Below are 15,344 nucleotides of genomic sequence, written 5' to 3' on the forward strand. Positions count from 1 at the left end.
GAGCGGACTGCGCGCGCCGCGCATCCTCCCGCGTTCACTTGGTGGACCATATTTCGGCAACGGATTGATGGATTTTGATTTAAAAAATTGATCATTATTTATTACACAAAAAGGAACAACTTTTGTCATGAACATTTTCTTCTATTTGCCAATGTTTCCCATAAAAAAAAAATCATCAAAAAAACCACTTAATTTGTTTATAACTATTAATTGCACGCACTTACATAAAAAATACCACCGGATTCGGATTTCTCATACCCGAAAACATAAGAAAACACCTCAAAACCTTACCGCACTAGAAGTCCACACGGGAAGGGGGTATTGCGTGTGGACTATAAGAGCTAAGTCGACTTAAACTGTTTTACAATTTCGCTACTGAATTCTAGTCAAGGAACTAGTCAAACTGTACTGGTTTGCTCTTGCTCGATTGATCCACAATAAAATTGTTGTGTTATAAACGTAGGACGTGCGTCAGTCGATTGCCGTGGGAGAGTCAATCCTATCGAAGTCGTGAATGTCTTTCACCGGATGCATCTAGACTTTGTGCTAGTCTCTGGATCAAAATCAAGGATCCTGGACGTTGATCCTTATTGGTTATTTCTTTAGCTATTCGCTGTCATCTCTCATCAATGGAATGGAATTGTTAACTCGGAGGAGTCAGTGTGGGGAGCTCTTAGCTGTTCTGCTTGTTACAAAATTCAGGCTGATGTTGGGATTTACGCCTACGTTAATTCCTTCGGCACATTATAATAAAATGCGGTCTTTATCCTCTTGTATTTTCTTTGTATCGCTAAATTTATGACGAGGCAAAATGAACTTCATTGAAGTAACTCTATTCCTCCGATCAATTTAAAGATGATTGAAAACAGCACGGAATTTTTAAACTCGATCAGATTCGGAACCGTGATTTCTTTCTCAATTTAATGAGTTGAAACATCAAGTTTTAATCCAGCGTTTTATGCGCAAATCAACTTTTTAATTATAATTGAAGACTAAAAACTACTTTTTTTTTTCATTAGATGTGGAAATATCGAGCAATTTTTTGATACCTCATAGAAAATGATCGACCGTTTTGTAAGCCATTATTTATTTGTGAGAATATTTAAAACAATATTGATATTTTGCAAAATGGCATTTGGATGATATCCATTAGGTATTAGATTTTTGAAAATTTCCTCACATGATTCAATTGGAAAATTCAAGTAGAGAGTACCATTCAATCACCATTATCTCGTTATCAAATAATGCGATTTGGATGAGTCGAGTCTCATTTTGAAGAATCAAAGAATACCCCAAAAATGAAAAAAAGAATTTGTGAATTTCATCTACCGATCATTGAAAATGGTTCTTTTTTCAATTTTTTCCCTGAAAAAATAATGGTTTTTTGAAATTGGAATTTATAAAATTTCAGTTTCACCTGGAAATTTAAGGGAATTCAAATAGTTTTACGTAGACATGAGACAGAAATTCCCCAATCTGCTTAATTTCCACTCATTTTCATGAAATAATTGAATTTAGATTTCCGAATTTCCTTGAATAGTCATTTTCTAATGACCGAAATGTCATGAATTCTTTTTCCACATTTTTCTTCCACCAGAATAACACACTAAAAGAAAAAAAAACTAGTTTATTTTTGCGCATGTCATCTCGCATGTTTAATTTTCGTTATAACTGAAGAGGTGAAACTGTTATGCACGCACGAGCTCGTGAGAGCGTACAATGCGGGCCACGGACGATACCACAAGCTGCATCCGGGATCAGTCTGACATTCAGGCACGTGCGTGTGTTATTTCGCAATTGAAAAACCACAAAATTACATCCCAATGACATATCAAGAAAATCAATGTTGTTGAGTTATCGTGTACTTGTGAGTCTTAACGATGCACTATTTTTTTTATCATTCACATTAAAATCCACCGAGTGCAGGGGTTATGGAATACGTTCCGCTTCGCTAAACGATATATTCTCATTAATTTTTCACCGTTTCCACCGGATTACTCGTTCACGCGTTCTCTTTGCCTCGTTGCATTCGAGTTATTCATTTTTGTTGTTTATACCCGGTGCAAATCTTATTCATGGTGCATTGAGCTGAAACCCACTGGTTTTAAAGCTGAACCAATGTAGTTCAGGTATCGTATAATGTGAACACTTGCAAATTGTTCGTTGACATCTGCACACACTTTTACATTATTTATTATTTTCGCTGGGCTTTGCTCCGCTTCGAATAATGAATAATGGCTTTGCAACAGTTGTTGGGGGAAAGTTCTTTAGAATGTTGAACAAATTGCAAGTATTTTTGCTGTATCAGTCGAGAGCAAGTGAATTCATACTATAAGGTGAATGATCTCGCGCCCGTGTACACTGTTAGAAATTTTTTGAAAATTAAGTAATGGTTGCACTTGAATTCTTAATGTTGTGAATTTGAATTCAATTTAAGATCAAATTGTTCATGGAATCTCTCATTCAGGTTGGAAATTCAGAATAATTGGGTTTTCCATGCACGGAGAGAAATATTCAATCAAAATTACGTATCTCTTCCGTAATTCCGGAGTTAAATGTGGTTGTAGGAAATTTTACGGAACTGTCACGTAATTTTTACCTAAAATCACTGAAGTTTTCTAGAGCGTTCCGTAATTTTTACCTGAATAGACTGTGAAAAATTACGATACCGTCATTTCAATTTTCCAAGTCGATTCCGCAATCGGTGAGCGAATTGCGAGTTCCGCAATTTTTACTGAATATTTCTCTCCGTGTGGTAGATTATCATTGATATTTCGTTAATATCTGGAATTTTTAAATTCGTTGCGGAAATTGAACGACACATCCAACTGAATTTTCAGTAGAATGAAAATTCAGGGAAATTGTTGCTTAAATTTTCAAATTATTGAATAATTTTTTATATCATGTGGACCAGAAAATTGCAATTCTATTGAATACTCCAGAAGTCAACTGATTTTTCAATAACAAAATACATGGAAATTTCGTGTGAATGAGTGATTGTTAAAAATTTCAAGAATTGTTACTTGAAATTTTAGGAGTAATTTTCTAATAGTGTAGCTGAAGTAACCACATCATTAGCCTAATATTTCTATTGAAATGAGTATAAAAATCGATGTTTAAAATTTGATATCAAAAAGTAAAAACTTCAGAATTAGAATACACTTATATTAATCATGGTAATTACTATTTTTTACAACGCTCGCTCATTTGTCCCCATGCACATTTGACACATGTCCCTATCCTCGTCTCGGGATTTGAATGATATAGAAAGATTATATCCGAACTAATTACGTCGTGAGTATCCGATTTGGGATAAAACAACATTAAAAAATATCTCGAGGCACAAAATTATATTTCAATTGAACAGTCCAACCTTTTAAATGATTTTTTCATCCGTTTAGTCCGTTACCAGTTGACATTTTGTTGCAAAATGAGCATAGGATCAATGCCATTTCCATTGTACCTATCCTTTTAATTGCCGAAATTTCTGTGAAATATTGAGATATTACTATAATTTATGCATTTTTATTTTTTTTTAACCATCCGAAATCTTAGTCAAGGGATTTTTAATCCCATTTTACTATTATAACGGAGATATCAACATTTAAAAATTGTGAGTTTCTCAACTTGCGGCTTAATAATTCACTCTGTCGTAGCATCAGTTGATGTGAGTGGGATTTTTCTCTCTTATTCTTCAATGAATCACTGTTTATTGGTATCCATAACTTTCCTTCCTTATTAAGGGGAGACTATTATGAGTTTTAAAAGCTCCGGGCGATTGGAGTGAGATTTCTCATGCATCAATCGATTATATGTCTAAAAACGAATAATTAGTAGAAAAAAATTAATTGTTTATTATTCGTTCATCCCGCACACGCTTAAAATGTTAAAAATACTCCAGGGCCTCCAATTTTTGAGCTACAGAGGTTGTTTTGTCTTTCAAAATTGTTGAAAACATGTGTACAATAACAATTACGAATTCGTTTTTTGATATTTGACTCCTACACAGCTAATTTCGTGTCGTTCAGTATAAAAATTTGCGTCATTCATGTAAAATTGGAAAGAAAATATCCTTAAAATATTTAAAGTATATTCTCGATTTTTTCAGAAACATTTTTGTGGGCGATTTTACATGAATGATGCAATTTTTTATTTCTCGTCCTTCTAGTGCTCAAAAATGTGCAATTTCATTGAAATTTCAGTGAAATCTGGAATTTCATCATTTGTTTCCCTCTCAATATCCATGAAATTTCAACATTTTCCCATCAGTGTAAAATTGTGAAAATGCATACACAATGAGCTATCAAAATTCTCATGAAATAGTTGTCATCAAAAAATCAACGAGACATTTTTAGTATTCTCTATTTATTGACGAATCAACATGTAAAATGTTCTCGCCGATTCCCACAAAAATTCCCTCCAACTGTGCAAACTCGACAGGTTGAAAGAACTCGTTTCGACATTTTTGCGCAATTGCTGAGGCACCAGGGGCCATTGAGGTATTTAATATTCCTCAGCGACTTACAAGATGCTGAATCGAAAAACCTTCGGAAATTGTCGTTCCTGGAACTCCCAACCGGCATCTGAAAGACGTCATTCCACTTGGTCCGAGACCCCTCTCGTGAGGTACCTTCCGGGCATTTTAACCGTGTACAGCGTGAATTATTTCTCCACCTCCAGTGGTTTTTTTTATTTCTCTTGCAGGTTTTTTTTTCGGCCACTCTCGTCGCCGATCTGCACGCTTCATGGGGCGACCAATGACCCCTTGTGATTCAGAGAAATCCCAACGGATCCTGCGAATCAGCTGCTGGATAATAACCCTATCTTGGTTTTTCATTTCGTTTCATATGTTCATTCATTCTGATGGCTTTTATTATCACTATTCCGCAAAGTATTCACTCTACATATGAGGTATTATTAATTCTAGATGATGGAAGAAATTAATACACTCGAAACACCAGAGTCTGACATTAAGGTGTTTCGTGTAAAAAGTGAAAATAATGAAAGCAAGTGGGAAATTGCTCCTGTATTGCGTATAGTATTGTTATTTTTGCCAATAGATTAGCAATATGTTTTCGAAGCGTCATTTTGCTTATTTTTTCCATTGTGTATTATTCATCGCCTATTTAATTTTCTTGAATTGAATTAATTTCTTTCCAACTAATTGTTTTACATTTTCCACTTAATGAAAGTCTAAAAATTTCTGAAAATTTCGATGAAATATTATTAGGAATATTTCATCTATACATAATTGAATGCATTCGAAACATCACATTTAAAGGAACCGTCAGAAAGCTAACTTCCAGGGGAATTCATGAAAAATTCGAAAAATAAATTTTGGAAAAATTTCACAGAAATTAAAATAACGATTATTGCTATCGCTTTCATCTTCAAACTCGGTCAAAATGACATCCCAATGATTTTTTTAAACTGTCATTCAATGAATTTAGAACTTTTTTTTTGTTATCGTGTTACAACTGAATTTTGAAAAAACTCGAAAATTAAAAAAATTAATCAATGAATTAAATTTTAATTAATGGCGATGGATAGGGCTTAGCAATACCTTCATTTAAGGAAAAAAAGAGTGATTCAATTCCATCGATTTATTAACGAGAAAATGACAAAAAACATGCGCACATACAGGCGGGCAAGGTATAAAAATTGCATTTTCGGACTTTTTGAACCATAATGGGTCGATCTAACACAAAAAATCCGAAAAAAGTGGGTGATAAATCAAATCTTTCTTGAGAACACGTATAAGTTTCAGATTTTTTTCAGATTTCATAAGAAAGTTATTTGAACAAATGATTCTGAAAGTTGAGTGTCGGGGCAATTACGATCTCACTCCGTCTCAGAGACCCTAATTAATAATTTATTCCATAAGTACATGAATTTTTTCTTTTGTACATTCAGTTGACAACATAGGGTAAGCTACCCAGTAGATGGACACTGCCCAATAGATGGACGAGCTACTTTTGGATAGAAAATTACGCAAGAAAATACTGAAATGTGAATTGTTGCTTTGAATTTTCACTAACTGTTGTGATTCTCAACCCCTGAATGGCGATTTTTTTAGATCAATTTTTTCAATTTTTTTCGCAATTGCTAAAAAACAAACGTCCATCTACTGGGCAGTTTACCCTAAATTATTCCTCGCAGTGATAGAAAAAGAAACCAATAATAATCACACCCACTAGAATTGCAATATTTTTCCGCATTGAATTGTCCTGCAGTTGTCCGTTGAGAGTTTCTCCAATCCAAAAACCCTAATTTTCCCACTGCAAATGTCCCACACCAAATAAAAGAAACAGTAATAGGAGGAGCGCGTCATCAACGGGTCTTTGACCGATGCGGACAGGTGGCATACACTGCTATTACACGTTATATACTCGATTGTAGTTCCACCTCTCAAATCACTCAGCGGTACATTCTCGGCTACAACTACCTTCTCAGCCGTGCATATTTCAATAGATACTTTTCATCTCATATTTTCTCCAACGACATTCGCGATACTGAAACATCGGGAGAGAGGGAGATATCCGGATGTTGTTCGACACACCTAGAACCCGGAGACCCCAGGCCCCGCTGATTCGCGTTAATCTCTTCCTCCGTTTCCTTTATTTCGGCTCTCCTGTCCCGAGGGCCTAGACGTCTTAAGGCGTAGGGACCCGAGGGCCCAGACGTAAGGTGGAAAAATAATCTGAAGGAGGGGCCGAGGGGGCAGGGAGGCAACTGTGACGTTTGGCTGCCGCTCGGTCCCCCAGACTTGGCCAAGTTGCTGAGTTTCCATTCACTAGCCGACCGCCGCCGGCAACAAGTCTCTCGTACATATGTACATACACGAATGTATGTGTGGGTTTCACGTGTGTTCAACGTATATGTGTTGAGTAGAATTTGTGTATGCCTGTATTTACGGTATGTATACCGTTCTGACTCGTCTCCACCTCAACTCCCACCCCTCCACACACACATACACGCACACATAAACAAAAATTTCTCCTTTCTCTCGTGTCTTAATATTCTTTTTCCCACTTCGTCATTCAGTCGAACGGTGAATCCGGGAGAATCGCATTTCCGTTTCACGTAGCACGTTCGATACATCGGGAGATCTCGCGAGTTGGATTTAGTTTGAAAATAGGGAGGATGAGCACGTGAAGTATGAACGCTGAAGTTGAATTGTCAGTTGTGAAAGTTTGTGTGGGACATTGTTCAATTAGTTGGAGTTCAGTTTATTGAGTTAATTTTTATCACGGGATAACGAGAGCGGGAACATGACGGTTGCTGGCAAGGTAAGAATGGTAGGAGATTGGGCGGTCGAAGTAGTCATTCGACTGTGATGAATTATTCAATCATTACTATTGAGCCACGTGAAGGACTCTCTGCACTGTTGGAAATTTATTGAAATTTCATGGAAGGTGTTATAGTAAATGTCAGGAGAGTGACATTGAATCGGATTTAGGGAAAAAATGGTTACGAAATTTCAAACTTTAAGTAGAATTTACGGAAATTTCACGAGTTGATTGAATTTTCAGTGGAACATGAATATTCAGAAACAAAATGACAGAAATTCTCTATTTTTTCCTGAATTTTACTGATTTTTCTGAATTTTCACAGAATAGTTGTACTGAAAAATCAACTATTTTATTAATTTCCAGATTATTCGAACAGAAAATCAATGGAATATTTGATTTTTCAATGACAAGATTTCCTGAAATTTCGGTGGAACTTGAACAGGATACAAATTTCCGGAATTTAGCACGGAAAATTCAGACGAAAATTTACAACTGTGCACTGTTAGAAATTTTTTAAAATTTCATGGAAGATTTTATAGTAAATCTCATGAGCGTGACATTGAATCGAATTTAGGGAAAAAATGGTTACGAACTTTCAAGCTTTAAGTAGAATTCACGGAAATTTCACTACTTCATCGAATTTTCAGTGGAATATGAATATTCAGAAACAAAATGACAAAATTCATGAGTTTTCAGTGGGAATGAAATGGAAATTTCACAACTTGATTGAATTTTCAGTGGAACATGAATATTCAGAAACAATATGACATGAATTTTCAATTTTTCCCCGAATTTCCCTGATTACTCCGAATTTTCAACAGAATAATTCAACTGAAAAATCAAGTATTTTATTGATTTCCAGATCATTCGAACAGAAAATCAATAGAATATTTAATTTTTCAATGACAAGATTTGCTAAAATTTCAGTGGAACTTGAACGCAATAAAAATTTCCGGAATTCATCACGGAAAATTCAGACGAAAATTTTTAACAGTGCAAGGTTCGAAATTTTTGGAAATTTCATGCGTTATTATAGTAAATCTCATGATAGTGACATTGAATCGAATTTAGGGAAAAAATGGTTATGAAATTTCAAGTTTCAAGTAGAATTCACGGAAATTCATGACTTTTCAGTGGGAGTGAAATGGAAATTTCACAACTTGATTGAATTTTCAGTGGAACATAAATATTCAGAAACAAAATGACATAAGTGTTCAATTTTTCCCTCAATTTGTCTGAATTTTCTCAGAATAATTGAAGTGAAAAATCAAGTATTTTATTGAATTCCCGATCAGTTGAACAGAAAATCAGTGGAATATTTGATTTTTCAATGACAAGATGTCCTGAAACTTCAGTGGAACTTAAATAGGATAAAAATTTCCGGAATTTAGTACGGAAAATTCAGACGAAAATGTTTAACAGTGTGTTGGTTCTGGACTTTTTACGTAGCTCGGAGAAAAAAAATAATTTCACGTGAAATTGTCCGCTCATATTTTTCGCTTGCGCTGGTAAAGATCATTTTCCACATATGGAGTTCAAAGAGACGTACAATCGACTGATAATGATACTGGATCCGGTTTGTCAGTCAAAAGTCAATTATAAGCAGATTAGCGATCATGTGTGAGTGTCGCGTGGAGGGGAAATTTTATCTACTGTTTATCGAAGCTTAATTAATGTGCTTGATGTATACAGAATGCGATAATTTTCGCGTTGGAAAAAATGGTTTATTCGGTAGTTGAAGTGTCTTGACACTTGAAAGTAGGGTTTTCGCGCGACCCGGAAGTCCACAGTCAAGCTTGAACGGGCTTCAACCGCGAAAGGCATCGTGGCTTTCGCTTGGAATTGTTTTTTTCGCATTTCATTCATTTGCGAATTGATTTGTCTATCTCACAGTTTTTTGTTCATTGAAAATGCAAATGTTTTTTCGATGGAAATTCAGAAAAAAAAATTGAAGTTTTCAGGGGGAGAAATATTAATTTAAAGTTTCAGATTTTACTGAAATGAAATTTCAGATTTTTGGGAAAATTCAATGAAGTTCAACTTTTTTTGCAGCAGGTAGACGAGAATTTCGTAACTTACTTGAATTTTTAGTAAAAACATACATATTTTTTTGCAAAATTACGCGGAATTTTCCGGATTTTCATTGATTTTTATTGAACAATTAGAATTTACAGTTTGGTTTTTCCATTTGATTTTCGACTATTAAATGATGAAATTCTTTAATATTTCAGTGGAACATTACAATGTGATAAAATTTTCCAAGAGTTGAACAAAAAGTTGAACTTTTATTGAAGTTTCAATAAAAGTTCAATGGAATTCAACATTTTTTAGCAGCAGGAAAACGAGAATTCTCCAATTCACTTGAATTTTCAATAAAAATATGAATATTCAGCACAAAATATGAATAAGAATTTTCAATTAATTGAAAATCCCAGGATGTGTTTACTTCAATTTTCCTCATTTCGTAATTGAATTGATTTCCTCATTTTTTCTCATTTTGTAATTAAACTGAAATTTGCACTTTCCATTGATATTCCTATAAAATTTTGGATTTCAAATAACGAAATTCCTTGAAATTTCAGTGAAACTATAATTAGATAAAAATTTCCAAGAAATATACCGAAAATTTTCAGAAAAGAATTGAAATATTCGGAAGAATGACGAAAATCGATTTAGGATAAAAAAAAAATCATGAAATTTCAGACTTCACTGAGAATTCAATAGAATTCAAAACTTTTCAGCAACAGAAAGACAAAACATTCCACAATTCCCTTGAATTTTCACTCAAAACCCGAATATTCAGTCCAGAATAACGCGGAAATTTCGATGAACTGAAAATTCCCTAATACATTTACCTCAATTCTCCCGACTTCTATCAATTGTCATGGAATAATTCAACTGAAATTAACATGAACTACAAATTTTTCCCCAAAATTTTTAATTTCAAATGACGTAATTCCTGAAAATTTTGCAATTACCTAATAAATAAATTCCAACAACTGCCCCGAAAATTTCAGTCAAAAATTTAGAACCCAGCGACTCTGAAGGAATTGCGTTAAGGTGGCCCTTCCGCCATTGAGGGCCGGCACGAAGTTCCCTTCTACCTCGAGGTCAGACACGCGCTAAAGCCAGTTCCGGTATCGACGCCACCCGGATCTTCACGACTGTAACAGCCACATATTAATGAACCCATGTATTTCTCGGTCATTAACGGTCGCCCGTCTTCCCCGTCATAATCAATTTATCAACGAGCATCGATCGGTGACGGGAACAATTGAATGAAGAATTGAGTTATCCCCGGGAATAAAAAAGACGTGATCAACGATGGTGAAGTGTACGAGTGACCTTCGTCACACTTCCATCCTCGTTCCGACCGCACTTTTTGCCTTTCGCTCGTAAAATATTTGAGAATGGGAAAAAGGATATGAATAACTTTTGGGTGTCACGGCGCTTTTTTTTTTATTCACCTCCGAATAACGCAACAATTTTTTTTCCTCGTTCCTTCGATACACCTGTGAAAAGGAGTACAAAGTATGACCGACCCTGATAGCTCGGTGTATACACACGGAGAAGTCCCGTCCCGCTACTTTCACCTGAATCCCCGCTAATGGCTACATCCGCCAACCTGAGAGAGCTATGCCCCATTTAAGATAATTTCACAGTGTCTTCCACCTCTTCTTCAATCGTTTATTTTCACGGTGCGTCCCCCAGATAAATAAAAAAAAAAATAATAAAAAATACCATGTTATTCGGAATTTCAGAGATATGTTGATTGCACGGTGCTGGGACGTGGGAGTGCGGGCACCGGTACAGAAGCCGAGGACTCATCCTATGACAGCGATTTCGAGGCTGAAGATTCAATCGGCTCGACAGTTGTGCATTCACAATTGGAGTCGCAGGTATCATCATCCACGCATTCGGACGTATCGCGGACAACATCCGACACCCTGGCGGCAGAGTTTGCGGAATATGTCACGGTACGGGGAGTGTCACCCACGCAGAATCCAGGTAGAATTTAATTTTTTATTGAGAACTGTTTTTTAAGGCGAGTTTTTTTGCTCGGGGCAGGAATGGCCATCAAAATTAATTTCTTCAACATTAGAAGATTTTGAGACTTGCATTGATCAATGTTTAAATGTAAATCAAAATTTAAGAATAATATAATACTAATAGTTTAAATTTTCGATTGATGATGAATTGATGATTTGATAATATAGAACTATGAATTTTCTATTAAGTGGATATTTCTATTTTTTTTTTAAAGGGATTATCGATTAATCAAGTAGTCGGCAATCTCCCTACCTAAATTATTGATTAATAAAATAGTTCAAAATTTGAATATTTAAATTGATAATTACTTGAATAATTAAAGGTTTAAGATTGACGTTAACTAATTGTCGCCTTCAAAATTTAACGCTAATTATGATTTATGAATAGGGCTATCCCTGGTTCGGGAACATCTTTGAACCTAAGGGGGATGGCGAAATTTTTATTGAAAAGTTTTTTGTAATTATTCTGTCATTCTATGAACATGTTCTTTTGACGATTTCTTACTTCTGTTTAATTATTCTGTTAAAATTCAGGGTAAAATTTAAAATTCATGTCATTTTGTTTCTGAATATTCATGTTCCACTAAAAATTCAATCAAGTTGTGAAATTTCCATCTCACTCCCATTGAAAACTCATGAATTTCTGTGAATTCTACTGAAAACGGGACAAAAAAATAAAGTCAACGCGGGTAACATAGGGATGAATGTTTGTGCTTTGCAAGTGAAAATCCTTTAAGATCATGTTTGTCACAACCTATAAATAACTAATGGGTTGATTGTCAGAATAAATGAATGCTCCGATAAAGACCACTTTGTGTGTTCGAAACGTTGGCAATTGGTGGAAGAATTGTTTTATATTTTTTCTTCGGATTCTTTCCTGTATTTATTTCTATTTGAGTCCCTGCTACGACCGTTAATGGCTACGGAAGTTGGAGTTTTTTTGAAGATGAATGGAAACGGTTGAAATAATTTTGGACTAAATTCGATTCAATGTCACTCTCATGAGATGTACTATAATATCTTCCCTGAAATTTCAAAAAATTTCCAACACTGCTCGAAAGAGTCTCGCAATCTTCCAAAACTTGATGTTTCTCAACCAAACTTGATGAACCCTGTTCCTTCCAGGCTATACCGCTCGGGTAGAGTTCGCCCTGAAGCTAGGATACACCGAGCGCCTCGTTCAAGTGGCCCTCCACAAACTGGGTCCTGATCCCGGCCAAAACGAGCTCCTAGCGGAGTTAATCCGCCTCGGAGCGAGTTCGGCCCGCTTCACAGACAGTCCAGAGGACCCAGACTACCTCGCCGAGGTCGATCCTCCCCCAGACGAAACTCGCCGATCAGCCGAATCCTCCGGAGGTCTACGACCAGTCGTCATAGACGGCAGTAACGTGGCAATGAGCCACGGTAATAAAGAAATATTCTCCTGTCGTGGCATTCAAATCTGCGTCGATTGGTTTCGCTCGAGGGGCCACAAGGAGATCACAGTCTTCGTACCAAAATGGCGTAAAGAGGCGTCACGACCGGACAATCCCATCGCCGATCAGGAGATTCTCGGGGAATTGGAAAGAGACAGACTACTTGTCTTCACACCATCGAGACTAGTCGGTGGAAAGCGAATGGTGTGTTACGACGACAGATACATTCTACGACTAGCCGCCGAGCTCGACGGAATAGTCGTCAGCAATGATAACTACAGAGATCTAGCGCAGGAGAGTCCAGAGTTTCGTAAAGTCGTTGAGGAGAGAATTCTCATGTACAGTTTCGTCAACGATCGTTTCATGCCACCTGACGATCCCCTGGGACGAAGTGGACCAACTCTCGACAATTTTCTGAGGACAGGAGTGAGGAAGAACGATCCTGCCCCACCCTGTCCCTACGCCAAGAAATGTACCTACGGGAATAAGTGTAAATTTCGTCATCCCGAGAGGGGTCCACATCCCCAGAAGTCAGTGACTGAGAGACTCGTTGAGCACGCACAGAGGCATCTTCAAGCCAGGGGTCCAAGTTTGAGTCTACCATTGTCATCATCGAGTTCAAATGTTCACACGGGCCATCAGCCTCTCTGCAGAGCGAGATCTGCTGTTCCTCCGTCCATTCAATCATCCACATCCGTCCCCAAGAGCAAATCTGTCGAGAATGTCACGGATTCGGTGGCGGCCTCGGTCTATGTCCAGCAGCTGCCTGCGACCAGTGTTCAAGGGTATTCGGGGGCTGTGGGGTGGCCTGCACCGAGGGTGAATAATCCGGAGCCAGAGCCGGCTAATATGCATAGGAAATTGCAGAGGCAGTTGACGTTGAATCCAGCGTGCGATCCAAGATTGTATCAATTGAGGAGATATCATCAGCAACCTCAGCATCCTGGGATGCCCTCGGGTAGAAGTAGTATGCAGCACAGGCCGCTGGTCAGGCACACCAGTAACGAGTCTTATTCACTTTCTATGAAGTAAGTTTTGGGATTTTTGGGGGTAAACTAGACCGGATGCGCACGATCAGCTTTCATTTTATTTATACTGAGAGAGAAAACTACTTTTGACAAAGTAGTGAATTAAATTGTTTACTTGAAAAGACAAGAAAATATTCTCTTGTCAATTTTAAAAATCGTGAAATCTCATGATAAATAATTTCGTTCTCAGACTGAGAGAAAATTCTCTTTTTGTCATTCCGGCCGTGAGGCAGCGCTTCCCGGACACTCCGCTCCGCTCCGCGGCCGTGAATCTCTGCCTACGGCCGTTATAACAAAAAATACTGTTCGTCATATGGCCAAAAAAAACTTTTCTAGTTCATATGATTGAAAAGTTTTTTTCGGCCTAGTGACGAAATATACTATGTCCTGAATTAGTATATTTCGTCACTAGGCCGAAAGAAACTTTTCTGGCGAATATGAGTGCAATCATATGAGCTAGAAAAGTTTTTTTTGGCCATATGACGAACAGTATTTTTTGTCATGACGGCCGTAGGCAGAGATTCACGGCCGCGGAGCGGAGCGGAGCACTCATAAATGCATTAGAAAACTGAATGATACGTAGGAAAAAAACTCAAATAAATAAATAAATGACAATGGCAGTGATCAATGATTAGTGAAAATTCAATGAATAATTTTGAATCTCTGATCAATCCTTTCATTTTTCAAAAGAACTCCCGTTCAATACGCGTAATTAAGGATTAGCAATCACGCAGTTTCGATATATTTTGGTTTAAAACAACCTCCCGGGACTTGTGTTTTCATAGGTAGCATCAAACTCAATGCATTTTTATAGTTTCCCCTATAACCACTCATTATGGAGATGATTTGACATTTAATGAGAAAGAGAAAGCAATCGTCTCCGGTTTGTTTCATTATTTCCTTAAGGAACTATGTGATTGTCTCAGAAGCAAGTAGTTTCACGAGGAAATGTCGAGAGTTTTTCCTCTAAAATCCCGCATTATTGATATCACTGTTAGAAATAAATTGAAGTTCCATGAACAGTTGACTAATTATTCTCACGTTAGTTAGATTGAAGTCAATTTTTCACTGGAATTCCAAATTTTTGAACAGCAAAAGACTATAATTTCTGAACTCCCTTGAATCTTCAATCAAAACATAAATATTCAGTAGCAAATTACGTTGAATTTTCAATCAATTAACAATTCAAGAATATATCTATCTGACTTTCCGTAATTTTCATGAAATAATTGATTTGAAATTTACAATTTCCCTTGATTTTTCCATAGAATATTGAATTTTTAATGACGAAATTCCTTGAAATTTCCGTGAAACCATAATGTGATAAAAAACCCGAAGCCCTGGACCGGAAATATCCGCCAAAAATGATTATTAATTTTCAGGAGGGTGGCATTAAATTCGATTTAAAGAGAGAAAACATCATAAAATTTGAGATTTCACAGAAAACTCCATGCAATTCCAAATTTTTGAATAACGAAAAGACTAGAATTCCTAAACTCTTTTTTCTTTCTTGAAATTTCCCTGAAACTCTTACAAAAAATCCCAAGCAGTCCATTAAAA

At 36.5% G+C, this 15,344-nt stretch overlaps 1 protein-coding gene across 1 annotated transcript in view; it reads left to right on the forward strand.

The window, feature by feature from the left end:
• LOC107037855 (probable ribonuclease ZC3H12D) overlaps positions 1-15,344 on the forward strand; it is a 39,453-nt gene that overhangs the window by 23,390 nt on the left and 719 nt on the right. Inside the window, exons 2-3 of the mRNA XM_015256630.2 lie at positions 11,054-11,300; positions 12,467-13,784. Of these exons, the coding sequence (XP_015112116.1) occupies positions 11,054-11,300; positions 12,467-13,784 (1,565 nt within the window). The remainder of the gene's footprint in view (positions 1-11,053; positions 11,301-12,466; positions 13,785-15,344) is intronic.

This window comes from Diachasma alloeum, unplaced genomic scaffold (genome assembly GCF_001412515.2).
Source record: "Diachasma alloeum isolate Michigan unplaced genomic scaffold, Dall2.0 Dall_scaffold_00271, whole genome shotgun sequence".
NCBI classification, from domain to species: Eukaryota; Metazoa; Arthropoda; class Insecta; order Hymenoptera; family Braconidae; genus Diachasma; species Diachasma alloeum.